The sequence below is a fragment of the Dermacentor andersoni genome, chromosome 7 (assembly GCF_023375885.2).
Source record: "Dermacentor andersoni chromosome 7, qqDerAnde1_hic_scaffold, whole genome shotgun sequence".
In the NCBI taxonomy this organism is placed as follows: domain Eukaryota; kingdom Metazoa; phylum Arthropoda; class Arachnida; order Ixodida; family Ixodidae; genus Dermacentor; species Dermacentor andersoni.
In genome coordinates this window covers 18,918,614-18,937,475 of record NC_092820.1, presented here as the reverse complement: position 1 = coordinate 18,937,475, position 18,862 = coordinate 18,918,614, and the positions used below count along the sequence as shown (strand labels likewise).

Sequence of the window (18,862 nt, the reverse complement as noted above, 5' to 3'; positions counted from 1 at the left end):
CCAGCTACGTAGATTCCCCGATTAGTAATATCCCAGCTACGTTTGCCTCATAGGTAAGAGATACTACCCACTTCCTGTAAGATATAAACGATGTCATTATTCCTCAAGGTTCTCTTTTGGTCACACTTGATGTAGCATCTTTGTATACTAACATTCCACATTCTGATGGCATCATGGCTGTCGTCAATTGCTACGAATGTGTTTCTCACCCGAGAAACTCATCGATAACGATATATTGGCAACTTTGCGAGCCCTTATTTTAGAACTAAATAACTTCAACTTTGAAGGACAGCACTATGTGCATGTTAGTGGGACGTCTATGGGTACGCGAATTGGGCCCAACTACACCAATATATTTATGGGTCAGCTAGAAGATGAATTTTTCTTAACCAGGACGTTAAAACCTTTTTATTACAAACGTTACATTGACGATGTTTTTCTGATTTGGCCTCATGGGGAACAGGAGCTGCTTTCCTTCATATAATGTCCATCCATCCATATCATTTTCTCACACGTATTCTGCAGCTACTATTAACTTCCTTGACGTCAGCGTTTCAGTGCTAAATGGTAAACTATTTACTGCCCTGTACAAAAAGCCGACAGATAGATGTCAATATTTGCACTTCGATAGCAGCCACGTTAAATAAACGTTGCAAGACTAGGATTCCTTATAGCCAAGCCTTACGTTTTAAATGACTTTGTTCTGGGCAATCACGGTTCAAAAAAATTGCTGTACCCTAATAAACGCCTTAGCCAAACAAAATTACCCACCACAAATAATTGAGGATGATATTAAAACGCGCAGACGTGCATGCCCGAAGGACGCTTCTTTGCATTAAGAACGAACCGACTCCCTCACCCCAGACAAATCTTGTCCTAACCCACACTGCGTCAGTCTCAAGTGTTTCGCGTGTATGAAACAAACACCACAATATTCTAATGCAAAGTGAGCGCCTCAAAAACATATTCTCTGATCCGCGTAAAGCAGTATACCGTAAAGCTAGAAATATTCGAGATATACTAGCATCATCATCTAAGACTGACTGCCCTGATGCCATCGGATGCCATCCTTGTCGAAAACCGCGATGTAAATTATGCCCCTACATGGTCACATCGCAACAGGTTACTAGTACGTCTTCAAATTTTTGTTTAAAAATCAAAGGCGATTTCGACTGCGACACAAAAACGTAATATATATGTTTGAACGTACACTGTGCAAAAAACGGTACATCGGACAAACAGAAGGGCCTTTCAGATTCCTCTTTAACAATAATAAATCCCACGCTACCACTTTGCCCAGCCTGCCCATCTCAAGACACGGGCATCTTCCTGACCACTCATTTGATAAACTGAGAGTCACGTTGTTTGAATCTGGATTTCGTTCGAATTATGATAGAGAAGCCCATGAATCCGTCCTTATCTATACGTTTGTTACCGTCGCGTGTGGTGCGAATGAATGTGTAGGAAAATTGAGTTGCCTGTCTTTGTAGCCCGTCACTTGTCCCTTCTTCTACTAGTACGTCACTGTTCCCCTTTTTCTGTGTCTGTGTTTGCTTGATAACATAGCACATATTGAGCACATATTGACGTTTTGTTGTCACGTGGCGATTGGTTTTTGCAATTCATTTCGGTGCATTTTTTATGCTTTGTATTTTAGATGATATGTTTGCAATCGCCATTGGTCTATACACGTATCAGCTGTCGTTTGAACGATTTAGATGCATTTTGTTCGCCCATTTTATTCGTTTATCATGTAAACATATCTTCATTTGGTTGATATGCACGTGTATATTAACTGTACTGACACCATGCAATGTATTCTGATGAAGGCCGGACCCCGGCTGAAACGTCAATACACCGCTTCATACGCGCGTCTACTTAACTCTCTATATATATATATATATATATATTGACACGTGGACTTGTTATATTCCTCGGCTGACCAATTTTCACTGGCTGACAAGTGCTAAACGTTATCGTTCAGTGCAGGACGCGCCGACATGTATCGGACGTCTCTAAAATATTATTGATGGGTCTATCAGTTGTTTGTTATTACCGAACATCGCGCGACGCGATTGTACGCGCAACGCGAATTCTGTGATACTTTCAGGAAGACACGCGGGCGCCAGCGATTACTCGGCGACCTTCAATGACTCAGTGTAAAAGCCGATGCGCTTGACCCGCACAGCAGATTTAGAGGATTCTTCACAGTACCGCACATCCTAGACGGGTTCTCAGGCCTGTGCGTCACGTGAGGTGATGTGGGCAATCTCACGGCGCGCCGTCCAGCTCGCTCCTGCTCGAGCGCAGTGCGTTGCCCCTCATTCGTTGAGTGCGTGATACCGCCGGGTTTCATAAACATTCGTTTTTTGTCTTTACAAGCCACACAGTCCTTCAGTTGGGTTCCGCACTAGCACTCGATAAATACCAATTCACACATGCACGGAGGCTCCCTGAGTGGTGCTGGGACATAGAAGCCTGGAAAGGTTGTCTACAGCGTTAAGACGTCGTGCCCTACTTGATTCAAGCCGGGTGGCGTTCGCTGAGTTTGAAAGCATATTTAGCGCCTGCGAACAAGGATAATTCAGCAACTTTATTTTCAGGAAACAACCACCTATTTAACCCATGCACAGTGGCGCCACATCATCTAAATTTTGATCCATTTAAAAAATGTGTCTCCTTATCTAACAAGTCAACCGAAGGGGCACTAACACACGTATCACTATTCCCACAGATAGCCTGAACCTCAATAATCTCGCACATATTCGCAAGAACACGGCAGGACCGATACACTGGCGCCCAGCTGCATTCCTGACAGCGAATTGACGGGTGACCGTATCGCGTATTTCTCACGTTTAGACTATCTTCTTTTAACAGATCATTAAGAGACCTTCTTATCTGTCCTATCTATTTTTCCCCACAGGACAGCCGAAGCTCATAAAGAACAGCTTCTACGCAACCCATTGGTGCTTTACGATTATTCCTACATCATCTGACAGCTGGCTTACAGTACGGGTTCGTTAACCGACATATTTTCGCAAACTTTTCTCGCACTGGAAAGTTCCTTGTTCATTGGCACTATATAGGCTTTCAATATGTGTTTACCAACACACCCAACAAATGACAATTTGCTGAGGTGTTCTTTTAACAATGATATTATTACTTATCGGAACAATCAACGCATTCGTTAAAATACACTGATATGAAACTGCATCGCTAAACCTTTATTTCGATTATTCAGAATGCTTTAGTGAAAATAACGTCAACACAGCCAACACTATTCAATATGGCACAATTTGCAAATTACGCTCCAAAGAACGAGTAACCTGAAATGCAATAGTTCTCTATATAAGATTAAATTCAAATTACTTAATTGTTTATTCATAAATACAAGGCAGTTCAGATGGAGAGCTAGGGTTTTAACATATCGAAATGATTTACACGTATACGCAATATCTATTAGATACATAGTAATTGTTTCGTACACGATGTTCACTTATCAATTTGTCAGAATGACATTCAAATGCGTCCAGTTTTTAAACACTATTCATCACCATAGTAATGTTCACATAGAGTGCATCAATTTCGAGAGCAGAGAAGAAAAATAGTCTACAGAGAGCTAAAATATGAGGGCGCTCGGCCGAGAGAAGCACGCAATACTGATAGCACGAGAAAACAAGTCAGAAAAGAGCCGTAAGGACATCAAAAGCATAGATTCGCCCATCAACCAACCGCGTTGACGCAATGCCAAATGGAAATTAACACCTCAAAAACACAAGTCTTAACATTTACCACAATATCTGACCTCGAACCTTGTCATTACACTCTAAACAGAAGGACCGTATAATCAGTACCTGTCACAAAATATTTAGGGATCCATTTCGCATCCGACTTTCCGTGAAACATACACATAGATACGCTTATTAGCCAGGCTTCTAAAATATCCGGATTTATCAGACGCAATCTGCGTTTAGCTAATGCAGGCACAAAAATTTCACCATACACCAGATTAGTGCGCGAGAAGTTTGATGACGCGGCTTTGATATGGAACCCGTACTAAGCACACTTAATACCGAAATTGGAGTCTCCTCAAAACAAAGCCGCTCGATCCATATCAAAGAACTACTCGCGTACGGCAAGTGTGACCGAAATGAAGAAAGCTCTCAAGTTGTCCCTTTCCTTCTGTCCTTTTCCCACAAATTACATCGCCGCCAGTCTACCTCTGCTATGTGCCGTTTCACGCCAGCGCATCGCATATTCCCACGCATAGACCACCAGCTGAAAGTCGAACTCATCGTTGCTCGCACTAATCTTTTCTTTCATTCTCTACTCGTTCTAGCCATCCGTCAATGGAATCTTCTGCCTGGCACCGTTGCATATGTCATTGATTACGAAGCGTTTGTAACCAGCGGTAAACGTCACCTTGAGGTGTAACCTTCATCCTTCCCCTCCCTCCTTCTTTTATATGTGCGTATATATACAGTGTAGCGCTACTGTATGTAACAATTGAATTTTTGTTGATGCTTGTTGCTATCTGTCTTTATATTTTGAATTTTTCTATTCAACATGCTGCTGAGGGCCAACGACTTCTGTACACATCGTTGTGCTGCGTTGCTTTGTGCTTACTGTTGTTCCTCTCCTATGTAATGCCTACCCTGGCCTTTAGGGTATTTGAATAAAAAAATTCACAAGGATTCTTTTTTAACACCCAATATGCGTCAACTATGCAATTTATCCTTGCAATACAGTTAATTTTTACTTTTCATTCCTTAGTAAAGATACGAGCTTTCCTGTTTATTTTTGTGCTTTCTTCCTTTGAAACGCGTGCAAGGTCATTCCCCTGCTGGCAAAGAATACTGAAAAGCATGGTAGCCTCACAGTTTGCTAGCAAACTGGCCAGCTGTTGCACAGATACCTAGACAAATCTCCACACAAAGCCTGCACAGGCTAACTGCTACACGATACCTGCACAGAAATAATTGTGCGTTAAAAAAAAAACGTTCTCTTACCTACAGAAAAACAGCAACAAAAAAATAGCGATGTCACGAATGCGATAAGTTCGCAAGGCTTCGTATTGTTTGCTGGCTGCAAGAACATGTATTACATTCACCTACAAACAAAATTGCTTGCTGAGCAAAAATAGCAGCATGAATACAATTGCTATGGACCTTCTACTTTACTATACGCAGTTGATGTGGAATACTTTTGGGGAATGGGTCTCATCCACTTCTTTCGCGTGTCCTCATCTTTGGGGAAAGAAAATACTTGCACCTTTTTTCCCAATATCGGAATTGCCGGAGCACACCAGCACACAACACTGGCTCGGCATTGCGCGTATCATCAGACATGACGACGATATCCACGGAAGACGTTATAGAGGCAGGACAAGCGCAGCACAACACACAAGGACGACACCACGTTTTCAAGCGGCAGCAACGGACCCTAACCGCTCAGTGAAGTGACCGCGTTGAAAGAAAGCAGAGGGATCGCGTTGCCGCTGGAGGTGTGCTGCCGGCCGGCGGGTTGCGACATAAGAATTTTGGGAGCGGACCTTGTGAAGTATATACGAGCTGTTGACTGGGTTTGCCGCTATTGTTGTACATTGAGTGTAGTTTTCTTTTGTGTGCATGGGCCAGGTTTCTCCAATAAAGAGTTAGTTTTATCATTCACAGTTTTGTTACTATATTCCTGACCGTCAATACTACTGGACAATATATAGACGTTAAAACCGGAAACCGAAATGCCCGTTTTTTAGTAGTCAATGATTTCATATTGACACGTGTACTTTCTATTTATTGGCTGACCATGTTTCACCGTCTAGCAAATGTTATCGCTCAGCGAAATAAAAGCCTTCATGCACCGGAAGTTTCTCGAATGTTATCGATGGTTCTATCCGCTGTCCGTTGTAAACGAACCTTGTATAATCTGACTCCATGTATGCGTGACGCAGATTGTGCAATACTTTCTGGAAGACATGAGGGCACCAGCGGTTACTCTGGAACATTCGATGACTCTTGTATAAAAGCTGACAATCTTGACTGGCATATCAGGTAATCGACGACCGCTGACTGTGTTCCATGCTATCATTGCTCTTTGATTGTAACTTGGCTTTGTGGGAACATGTTCGCCCAGTAAAACGTTATTCACAGTTATGCTGCTGTGTTCTCCCACGTCACTACCACGTGACATCTGGAAGAGGTGTTAGTGTGTTCATGTACCGAACGCCCCCGCAATGCCGGGACCGAAGCCCGACACCGAAGGACAACACCAACGTCATCAAGGATCTGCGAGGCTGCAAGCACTGCTACCAGAGTACGGGCCTGTTACCGAGAAGACCACAGAATTCAAGGCCAAGTCAACATCTCCCACGGCTGCAACAGCGTGCCCCTTCTTGCTTCAGCAACCTCGGGAGCCGCCAACCTTCCATAGATCATCGGCTGAAGACCCAGAAACTGGCTGGAGACCTACGAAAGAATCGCGACTTTCAACAACTGGAACTCCGGTTACAAGCTGCGACCTGTATACTTCGCCTTAGAAGACACCGCCATAACGTTGTTTGAGAACTTGAAGTCGATCCTGACAACATGCATGGTACCTGTTCCGTAGTGGCATGCTGTGGACCTTAACGAGCGTAGTATGCAAGGAAACGTCCGAAGCCATCCTAGACGCCCGAATTCAGTTACCCAACGAGAACATAGTAATTTTCACTAAAGAGATGCGTCGCCTGTTCTGACTGCCTACAGCGACATGCCAAAAGAGAAAAAAGTTCGCTTCTCGATGAGAAGTGTCAAGCAAGCGCTCCTCGCCGGATTGTTGTGCAACCCACCTGAGGCCGTTTCTGAATTTGTTTCCAAGGCAATAACTATTGAGAAGGCGCTCCATGTGCGGACAAGGCCATATGATCTTCAAGCACTCGGCCGCGACGACATTCGGAACACCAGACCGGTCGCTTGTAAGGAACTTCAGAAGCTCTTTGCAAGGTTGCAGCCTCAAATGCCCGCAATCGCTGCTGATATACAGCCACAATCACCGCAGCCCCAGCCGGAAGCGATGACATACGCCACCATCGCACGCCACCAGGCTCCCGCTCTGCGCCCGCATCACGGCCACGCAACGCTGCAAGTTCCTCTTCCGCCGCCACCACCAGCACGCCAGCCCGTCGCCCATCACAGATTCCCCAGGAAGACAGACGTCGGGCGTGCTTCCGAACACCGCCCGCTCTTCAACCACTGCGGAGAAGTAGGCGACGTACACCGCTGGTGCCCGTACAGCGAAACATTTCTGCGAACGCTCCGCGCCCGCAGCAAGGTGAACGCTCTCGTGATATCGCCGAATGCCTCCCCGCCACTCAGTTTAGCTCTCGACGACCATCCCGTTTCCTGTCACTAGGGCGCTACCTGTCATATCAACGCAGACCATACACTGGCCCAGACCGGGGCCGGTTGCCAATAGCATATCCGGTAAACTAAAAGCAGCAACCGATGGAGGTGCGGTTCCTGTACGTCGAAAGACCGAAGAGCCCCAGCCGACGACCACCTCAATTCACGATCTAGGTCGATGACGTATCAAGGACACGCCGCCAACTCCCCGAACACTGGAAGCGCAGAATATGACGGCAAAAGAAGACCTGATCACGGGATGTACCAACGACAGGTTGACGCGGCGCAGCCATGATCCGACGCCAAGACCAAACTGCAACACGAAATAAGCAACCACTGTCTTTCACGTGCTTCTCGACGCGCTTCTCGACGGCCACGCAGTCACCGCTTTAGTGCACATAGGAGCAGACTTATTGGTATTGAGTGGACCCTATGCCGCCCAGTTGACGAAAGTTAAGATTGCACATGACAGCCCTCAAATGTGGACCGCTGGAGAACCCCTTATAACGCCGGCTGGAATCTCCAGGGCAAGAATTACCGTCCGGGACCAGACCTACCCAGCACTTCCACCAGATGTCCCGTAGTAGTGACGGCGAACAACACAGAAGTGAAACTGTGAATAACCTAAATTTTTATTCGGCGAACGTGTGCCCACAAATGCAAGTTACAATCAAAGCACAGAGATAGCGGCGAACACAGTCAGCGATCGTGGAAAGTCTCATTTGCCGCTCAAGCGCGTCGGCTTTTATACAAGAGTCATCGAAGGTTGCAGAGTAACCGCTCGCGCCCGCGTGTGTTCCAAAAAGTGCCACGCCATTCTCGCGCGCATGCATGTAATCAGATTACACAACGTTTACTGTCAACAGAGAGCGAATAGAACCATTGATAGCATTCGAGAAATTTCCGATACATGCACTCAGGCCCTGCGCTGAGGGATTACATTTGTTAGACGGTGAGAGTGGTCCCCGAAAAAGCCGAAAAAGTGCACCCGCACATATATGTACATATATATATATACATATATATATATATGTGCGTGTGTGTATACATAGCGTTCTTGCTGTCCCTCTCATCCTAACTCTAACTCTGCCACATTACCGGATTTCCTTCGTTTACAAACAAGCATCACATTGTCTTCTTTGGTACTCCTATGCTAAGGCTATAATGTATAATTAATTTCTCGCTTTGTGATTTTGTTGGTTTATATAAATAATCACGTCTGTGCTTGTGATAGCATTTGCAAAGTAAGCAGCTCAGCTTCATTTTTGCTGCTATGCAGGGCAGCTGAGGATGCGCATTTTGGCAGCCACTTTATACCCAAGCACAGCGTGATTCTCTCCAATCTGTGGATGGCCCAAAGAAATCCTGACCTATGGGAGAAACCTAATGAATTCAACCCCGGAAGGTTCCTGAAGCAAGACGGTTCTGTACAGCTAACGCGGCCGAAAGGGGTTCTGGCCTTCTCAGTCGGTAAGACATTACATAAAATACCAAAACCATATCCTTAGAACATACGTAAGGCTAATGCAAAACGTGTCGTTGAGACTCCAGGTGCGCAACACTTTTATTGTCACGCGCGCATTTGATTAGACTTACTGCTCTCGGTGTCGAATGCATCAAGATGATGACAGTGCTTATGATTCACCATACAGATCTTGCACCAAGCAATAACAGCCAAAAGTAGAGCAACCTACGTGCGCCTCAAGAAGTGCTAAACAACAAGAGTCTGCGAAATAAAATTCAAATAAACCATCCCAGAAACAAGCAAATAGTCGGAAAGTTTGTTTGCGCAGGTATGACGATCCAAGGTGCACGAGTGCATGAAACTTCGAATGCCTGCTAATGATACCACATATTCGTTGTGGAACACACCTAGCTTCCTGCACACACGTCTACGTCAGCTGGACCATTTATCTCGACTTTGTCCTCGACCTAAACCATCCCAACCAAATAGAAAAGTGCTTTCCGACGGCGGCTTGGCATAGCTGTTAACAAAATCTTTGCTTTCCGCATGATAAGATAGTACTGCGTGTCACCACTATGGTAGCGAGGAAACTATTGAACATGATCTGCCGTTGCCCCGGACGCAGTGCACAAAGGCAGTCCCTTGCGACCGCGGTGGCTTGTCTTGACGACCGGCCGCTTTCGGATTAGATAGTCCTGGGACGCTGGCCTGCGCAGAGCGATAACATTTGTTAGGCGATGAAAAGCGCTCACCTGTAAAAAATAAACAAGTTCACCCGTTAATGACCCCTTCTCATAAAGCATCATCCCGATGCTACAAACATAACAGGAGAGTGGAACACAAAATGAAACTTGCTAAACAAAAGTAACAAAACAACAAAGAAACAAAGTCCAATGTAACAGAGTCCAATATAGTCCAGTTATGCAAAGTCCTAAAGTTCATTAGCGCTGGTATAAAGGCTTAAGTCGCACAACATGGTCTATTTCCGGTCGTGAAGAGTGCCTATGCGATAGCGAAATGCAATCTAGGAAGACCTCATAGTCAAGTGCACCAATGCGTCCGATGATCCTGTAGGGTCCGGAATAGCAGCGTAAAAGGTTCTCGCTAAGTCCTCGTCGGCTTATTGTGGTCAAAACCCAAACATAGTTGCCGGGCTGGTACTCGACGGGGCGTCGTCGAAGGTTGTAGTGTGGGCTGTCGGTCCTGTGCTGGTTCTTAATCCGAAGGCGGGCGAGGTGTCAGGCTTCTTTGACACGCTGGAAATTTATTTATTTTATTTATTTACAGCATACTGCAGGCCGTGTGGCCCAAGCAGGAGGGGCATGGTAACAAATAAAAGTACATGTATAAAAGGCAGAATTGCAAAAATATGAAATTCAAGAAATGAAACAATATAACACGAAACGGCAATGTTAGTTAGGAAATACTAATAACATGAGTTTGAATTGATTCAGGTGCGTTCAGATGATGGAAAGGGATGAGGGTCCATTCTTCTATGGTTTGAGGAAAGAATAAAAATTTAAAGAGGTTTGTCCTGGCAACGTAAGGGGAGAGAGCGAGGGGGTGGGAATGACGGGTTTTCCTGGATGCGGAAAGCGTTATTTATGGACTAGGATCTAAAGAAAATTTACGGTTTATCAAGGAGTAAAGGAACTGCAGGCGTATTATTTTTCGCCTCGTTTGAAGGGTGTGAAAGCCGTATTTGAAAAAAAAAATAAAACGTATGGCTGTTCTATGTATCCTTTCAAGGGCGTAAATGTTGATTTTTGTAAACGGGTCCCAAATAACGCACGAGTATTCCAATTTGGGTCGAATAAATGTGGTATAGGCTAAGGATTTTACTTCATGGGATGCATGTTTAAGCTTATGGGGAAGTAGACATAGCTTTCTGAAAGCCGCGGAGGCGGTAGCAGCAATATGGCTATTCCAGTTTAGGTTATTAGTAATTGTAATTCCAAGATACTTGTACTCGCTCACTTCGGCCAAGGGATCTTGGCCGATAGAATAAGAAAATTTTAGGGGTAGTTTTTTGTTTGTTATACGTAGAAGCACAGATTTATCTGAGTTAAGTTTCATTCCCCACTTGTTGCTCCACTCAAGAATGTTGTTTAAGGCTAACTGAAGAGATAGTTGATCATGAACTGTATTATTATCGTTAACAATGATACAGTTGTCTGCGAACAGACGAATATTGACAGGGGCCTCTACTAAATCAACTATGTCGTTACAATAAATAAGAAATAGTATTGGGCCAAGGACGCTGCCTTGGCCCACTAGTCCGTGAATATGTGGTGACATCAAGATTTCCTTCGTTGGTGACGTGTGGCAACGTGGCATTATGAGCCGTCGTCGGGTTCCTGCCGTAAACCAGCTTGAACGGCGTGATTTGTGTTGTTTCTTGCACCGCCGTGTTGTAAGCGAAGATTACGTACGGCCGGACGGCATCCCAGGTCTTGTGTTGAACCTCGACGTATATTGCAGCACGTCGGCGAGGTTCTTGTTCAGGTCTTGTAAGAACATTCGTCTGCGGGTGGTAGGCATTTGTCCTCCTGGGGCTTGTCTGGCTGTATTGTAGAATGGTTCAGGTGAGCTGTGCTGTAAAGGCCGTTCCTCTGTCGGGGATGAGCACTCCTGGGGCACCACGTCGCAGCAGGATATTCTCGGCAAAGAATTTTGCGACTTCGGCTGTGCTACTTTCCGGCAGAGCTTTAGCTTCAGCGAATCGGTTGAGGTAGTCCGTCGCCCCGACGATCCAAATATTTGCGGATGTTGACGTTGAAAATAGTCCAAACAAATCCATCGCGATCTGCTCAAATAGACGGCAAGAAGGTTCGATCGGCTGTAGTAATCCCACTGGCTTTTTCGGTGGTGTGTTGCATCGCTGATCGTCTCAGCACGCCTTGACGTTACGGACAACATCGGCGGTCAGGCGCGTTCAGTAATACCTTTCCTGTGTCCTGGATAGCGTCTAGAAGAATACGAGGTGCCCAGTGGTTGGAACGTCATGTAGGGCGTGCAGTAATTCTGGACGAAGGGTTGAGGGCACAACAAAAAGGTAGTTGGCGCGCACTGGTGAGAAGGTTTTCACGAGTACCTTGTTGTGAAGCGAAACGAAGACAATCCTCAGTTATATGCCCTAGACACAACGTCGGGGTTCCCATCCAAATACTGGATGAGGCGTCTTACCTCCGGGTCTTGCTCGCTTCGGTTCAAAGAAGTCTTCCGCACTCATTATTCTAAGGAAGGCATCGTCACCATCGTCGTTTGGCCGCGGATGGTCAATGGAGGCGCGGGATAGGATGCCTGGACATCACGGGATTACAGTGATGTCATATTCTTGCAATCTGAGGCTCCACCGCGCCAGGCACCCTGAATGGCCTTTAAAATTCACTAGCCGACACAACGCGTAATGGTCCCTGACGACTTTGAATGGCCTGCCTCATAGGTAGTGGCAGAGTTTTGCTGTAGCCCAAATGATTGCGAGGTATTCCTTTTCGGTCGTTGAATAATTGCATTCCGCTTTTTACAGCGACCAGGTAGCGTAAGATATCACCTGTTCAAGTCCGTCTTTCTTCTGGTCTAGGATGGCACCAAGGCGTAGGCTACTTGTGTCAGTCTAGATTTTTGTATCGGCGCCCTCGTCATAGTGCGCAAATACCGGGGCCGACTGCATGCGTCGTTTGAGTTCTTGAAATGCGTCGGCTTGCGGCTTTTACCCCTAGAACTTGAAATTAGATTTAGTTACATGTGTCAGTGGCTCAGCGATGCGTGAGAAGTCCTTGCCAAAGCACGTGTAGTAGGCACACATGCCAAGGAATCTACGCACTGCCTTCTTGTCGATGGGCTGCTAGAACTTTGCGATGGCAGCTGTCATCTGCGGGCTGTGGGGATACTTCAGACTTGCTATGATATGGCCCAGGAATAGAAGTTCATCGTAAGCAAAGCGGCACTTTTCTGGCTTGAGAATGAGCCCTTATGACTTGATGACCTCTAGTACTGTCGCAAGCGGCCTAAAGTGATCGTAAAAATTATCAGTGAAGACGACGACGTCATCGAAAAACACAAGACAGGTCTGCCACTTCAACCCTGCTAACACGGCGTCCATCGCGCGCTGGAACGTTGTAGGCGACGAGCACAGACTGAATAATATGACCATGAACTCGTAGAGGCTATCTGGCGTAATGAAAGTGGTTTTTTGTCTATCCGTCTCGCCGACTTCTATTTGCCAGTAGCCAGTCTTGAGATACATCGACGAGAAGTATTTTCCGTTGCTGAGCCGACGCAATGCGTCGGCTGTCCGTGATCTTGTTCAGTTGACGATAATCTACGCAGAAACATAGGATTCTGCCCCTTTTTCTTCACCAAGACCACAGAAGATGCGCACGGGCTTTACGACGACTGCATGATGTCGTAGCGCAGCATTTCGTCGACTTGTTCCCGTACAGCTTCAGGTTCTCGTTTTGAAAGTCGGTAAGGGCTATGGGAGAGTGGTCGAGCGCACTTTTGCGCAATTGATGGGATGCTTTGTATTTGGTTCTTGTCGAACCCTCGATGACGTAAAAAGCAGTCGTTGTATTGTCGGATGAGACTTCCGAGCTGTTGCTGCTTACTCAAGAAGACACTTGGATTTATGTCAAAGTCTCGTTTGAAACTGTGGCCGTCGGGGTAGATGCGGCAGAACCCGAGAGGACAAGCGCATTGCTGGTTTCCACAATTTCCTCAAAGTATGCGATCGTCGTGCCCTTGCTGACGTGCTTGAGCTCCTGGCTCAAGTTGCTCAGCATCACTTTCGCTTTTCCTTCATGCACTCGAGCGATCCCTCTTGCGACGAAGATTTCGCGATTGAGCGGTAGGCGCTCATCGCCCTCCATTACGCCTTCTACGTCTGCGGGTATTTCGCTGCCGACGGAAATGGCAATGGTGGAGCGAATAGGGATGCTCACTTGAACTTATAGCGCACTAAAGGCGTGGTGACTACGAAGTCGCTCCGGCGGTATAGCTTGATCTTCAAGTAGCGTTAACGACTTCGACTTCAGGTCGATATTTCCACCGTGTTGGATCAGGAAGGACATGCCGAGAATGACGTCTCTTAAAAAGTGTTGGAGGATAACGAAGGCGGGAGGGTCAGTCCGGTCAAGAACGGTAAGTCTTGCTGTGCAGATTACAGTCGGTGTTATTAAGTGTCTTCCAGCTGTCCGAATTTGAGGGTCTTCGAATGCCGTGTTTCTTAATCTGGACGGCGATGGCTCCACTCATGATCGAGTAGTCGGCTCCTGTGTCCACTAAAGCGGTGACTGCGTGGCCGTCGAGAAGCACGTAGATGACGGTGGTTCTTTGTCATGCGTTACAATTTGGTCTTGGCGTCGGATCACGGCTGCCTCTTGTTCACCCGTGGCTGGAATGTCGCGTTGTCCGGTCTTCTTTCGTCGGCGTATTTTTGCCTCCAGGGTTCGTCGGTATAGCGGATTCTCGTTGATATGTCGTGGAGATAGCCTCTTCGGCGTCATCGTCGGTGGGGGAGGGGGGGATCTTCGTCAGTTCGACAAACAGCAACCGCATCTCCATCGGTTGCTGCTTTTATTTTTCCGGATATTGGCTGACAGACAGGCCCCAGGCTGGGCCATTGTGTACTCAGCGCTGCAGCGACAGGTAGCGGCTTGGCAACAGCGAACGCGACGGTTGTCGAAGGCTTGTCTGAGTGGTGACATTGTAGTCGGCGATGTCACGTGGGCGCTCCCCAAGCTGTGGATGCGGCGCGTTGACGGCGAACCCTCTGAGTCTCATTTGACAGTATGGGCGGTAGAAGTGGCCCACTTCTCCGCAGTGGTATCCGAGCGGGCGATAGTCAGGAACACGCCAGACGTGCGTTTTCGTTGGGTAATTGTGCTGGACGACGGGTGGGTGAGCTAGAGGTCGCGGCGGACGGTGGACCGGTGTCGTTACGGCGCCATGGCGCGGCCGTAGAGGGTTACTTTGACGGCGGCCAACGGCGGCGTAGGTCATCGCTTCAGGCTGGGCCTCTGACGATTCCGGTGCCCTTCGGGAAATCCCAATAACCGCTGGATTTCTTCTCGCGTGACGTCAGTGATCGGGGCAACCCGAGGCTGCGATCTTGGGAACATCCTCCGGTGCTCCTCTCACTCGACTGCTCTGATGGTCCCGCGTTGGTCATCGGTGCCCAAAGGTTGAACTTCAGCTTAGTTCATTGGGAGCATGCGTCGGTTGAACTTCCTGTTCCTAATTTCTAGTCTTTTCTCGATTGTTGTGGCCTCTGAAGCAAATTCAGTTACTGTCTTCGGCGGGTTGCATATTAATCCGTCGAAAAGCTCTTGCTAGACACTATCCATCAAGAATCGAACTTTTTTTATCTTCTGGTATGTCGGGATCAGCGCGCCTGAACAGGGGAGTCATCTCCTCCGTGCATATTGTGATACTTTCGTTTGGAAGTTGCACTCGGGCTTCCAGGAGAGCTTGGGCCTTTTCCTTGCGCACGACCCTCGTAAAGGTCTGCAAGAAGCCATTGCGGAACAGGTCCCTTGTTGTCAGGTTCGACTCTCCGTTCTCCATCCACGTATTGGCGGCGTCTTCTACGGCGAAGTATACATGCCGCAGCTTGTCGCCGAAGTTCCAAGTGTTGAACGTGGCGATTCTTTGGTAAGTCTCCAGCCAGCTTTCTGGGTCTTCGCTCGATAATCCATGGAAGGTTGCTTGATGCCGAGCTATGACGCTTGCCAGGGCTGGCCATGACCCCGACTATATGATGCCAATGATGGGACAAAGATGGGATGACAAGGAATGAAGGATAGCGAAACGATGAAGGCGTTACGCCATCGATGGCATGACGACAATAAGGTGACGATTCTCAAGAGATAACGATCTATACAGACGTCGTCATGGTAACGATGGTGTGGCGGCAAATGAGTAATGACCATTTAACGACACTGGCATGACGACGACGGCCCGTCCACAACGGTGGAGAGCAGAATCAGGCGGGGAAGGTGGAATGAGAACGATGGATCGAAGACAATGAGACCACAGTGAAGGTGCAAGAACGGATGCGAGACGACGGTGCAATCACAACTATAGAAGGACCGTGGCGGAATAGTCCGAACTGAATGACGCCAACAAGATTGCGATAGAATGATGGAGGAATAATGTTTTCGATAGGACGAGAAAGGCGGCGTGACGACAAATTGGCGTTTGTGAAATGGTGACGATAGTACGACGACAGGTGACGACTATGGCTTGACGACAACGGGATGAGAACTGTACGGTGATATGACGAGTCTGATGACGAAGGTGGTGTGACTATGACGGAAAGACCCCGATGTTATCACAACCGCCCTGACAGACAGACGGACGGATGGACGGTCGGAACCAGCTGAACTCAAAATGCAGAAAGTGGGCCAAGAGTGCTGCATAATTCCTAAAGCGCAAACTTGCGCTATGATTCCCTGCCAACTAGTTGAATGTACTGTTCCTCTAAAAGAATGGTAAATGCATTTAAATATAACAAACCAAAAATTATGACGAATAAGAGGGACACACCGTGTGATAGGGGTAGCGAGCAGTCGGAGATGCATGCTTACTACTATTCGTTTCATACATATACTGCGACCCTACGGACGCTGGCAACAGTTGTTGAAGTAGTTGCGTTTACACCGGGAAACAGCTTCTACCAGAATTAGGTTGATTGTCTCTAGTAAACACTGAAAAAAATATATACTTTAAAATGAACGAGCAGTATTTTAAGTAAGATAATACGTTTTTAGATAATTTTTCATGCCAGTGTTCTCCTCTTCGGGTGTTTAATTCGCAGCCTATCGCGGTGTTTTACGCGCGGGCTTACACTGGGCTCGCTCGAACATGTGCAAGATAGCTCCTATGGCTAGACAAGAATATCAGAGTTTCTACAGATCAACGCATATACTTTGGAGAAGCCTCAAAACGTATATTATGATGTGAAGTTCTCCGCTACCATCTACTTAACGCTGTCATTCTTAACAATCCAGAAGTTCACAGGTAGATGGAGGCTTGAAGTAATGAGCAGTGTTCGAACAAGCAATGTCGCTCGAGCCAAAGTTTCGACTTGGGTTCTTTGCCGGAGCGGAAAACAACGCCCCTGGCGAAAACGAGACGCCTTATCGAAGCGTTCATTAGAGCTACATTCGTTGTTGGACCAAAGCACCTCACTCAAGTTGATAAAGTATTAGGAGTTCACTGCACGTAATAATAGTGCCAATGTTTACTTCGCTTCCAGGAAAGCGAATGTGCCCGGGCGAGTCCATGGCGAACGCTGAGGTGTTCCTATACATGACGTCACTGCTGCAGAGGTTCCGAATTCTGCTCGAGGAAGGCCGCAGTCTGGACATTCACAACACCGGTGTGCCTGCTAAAGAAATTGCAGAAATAAAAGTCCGCTTTCTGTCCCGCTGAATAGAAAGCCCCTTTTGTACATATTGCGCAATGTTATACAGTCTTGCGACTGTAGAAGTGTATAGATTACAAGGTATAGATTTCTTCACAAAAACTTACCTGAAATTGTCTTCGGAGAGCCGCTCTGTCGGTAGCAAGGCGACGAAGCGCTGCGTGTCATCAAAATTAAGCGGCGTGTAAAAAAGGACTGCGATTTTGGCGTATAAGCGCACGTATGGCCCGCTTCGCACGATTGGGTTTTGCACGGGCGGTTTTCGAGCAAACCTGAATGTTTTGCCCCTAAATGAAGCTGCCCAATATGATACGATGTTAGAATAATATATCTTTATGCTTTAGAGACACCTAGGGAGAGCGGACTTTCACAATATATTTATAGATTATAGTGTTTGTTTGCAAAAAGCAGGGGCACTCTAACGTGAAGCTTTTCCACTCTGTTTCTAGTCTATTTCTCTCCGTTCTGCAGGATTGGTCACAAAATTTTGGACCCAACCCACTTCACCTGCTTTGCACGTGAGGCTGCAAAAACTACGAAGGTATCTCATCTAATATGCAGTGTAAACACTGATTATGCAGGATTAGGCCGAACAAAAGAACAAAGAAAGGTTATTTGAGATTACACACCTTTGTTGTCATTAGTTATTGCTCGTGGTCAAATTTTTTTGTCACGCTGCAGCCACTTTACCTGTCTGTCGCGCGACGTCACAAAACCTCGAAAGCTTCACCACGTCAACTGTAAGCCTTAGCATGAACTAATGCGCTGAACTATAAAGAATAGTTTCTGGAGTTGCCGGAAACCACTCTGTTCGGAAAGATAGACGATGGCCACCTGCCTATCGCTCTGGCACTCGCTTCTCCGTGCTGCCGGCGATAACAATTTTTCTTTTTACATTAAAAAAAATTACGCAGTGCTATTACGCTGTCGAGCCCTTTCAGCAAGTCTATTACATAGCTCTGCCAACTACACTTTGTTGAGGGTTCTTTTTAGTGGCATTTTAAACGTGTAAGGCCACATCTAAAAAAAAATGTTTAATCATAAGCCAAGATTTAGGTATTTTTTCTGAATAAGTATGTCCTATTAAATCTACCTAACCATTCGTGGTATATTTTGGCGGGTAATTTTTGTCACAGAATGTGTTACAACGACTAGTCGCTCCAGCAATAGTAGGTGACTAATAACTTGCTGAATTTAGAAAACCTTTGGCATTTATGAAGCAGTCTGGGACCTATGCGATGAACAAGGATAAATTTATTGTGATAAATAATAAGTAATTATTGTTTGGAAAAACTAACCAGTGTCAAAAAAATTAGAGGACGCTTAAGCTTCACCTTGAAGAGTGGAACGCGATAGCGTTATCGCACACCGTTCGCACCACCTACTGTGTGAAGTGATTTTAAAGAGAATGGAAGAGATAAGTGCAGTGCCGTAACTGTCTCTCACAGGAGGACACCTCAACAGCACTGCACGGGGAAAGGGGTGTGGGGAGAAAAAGATGAAGAGAGAGGAAAGGAGAAGGCGGGAGGGGCGAACCCTCGTGTGCTCGGGTACGTGGTGTCGCAACGCACCAAACGCCTGCTGAGGCAG

At 46.6% G+C, this 18,862-nt stretch overlaps 1 protein-coding gene across 1 annotated transcript in view; it reads left to right on the top strand.

The window, feature by feature from the left end:
• The window catches only part of LOC126535625 (cytochrome P450 2U1-like), a 101,246-nt gene extending 83,965 nt beyond the window's left edge, over positions 1-17,281 (top strand). The window contains exons 4-5 of the mRNA XM_072289559.1: positions 8,659-8,849; positions 17,105-17,281. Coding sequence (XP_072145660.1) covers positions 8,659-8,849; positions 17,105-17,280 — 367 coding nt within the window. The 3' untranslated portion in view covers position 17,281. The remainder of the gene's footprint in view (positions 1-8,658; positions 8,850-17,104) is intronic.
• The last annotated feature ends 1,581 nt before the right edge of the window (positions 17,282-18,862 follow it).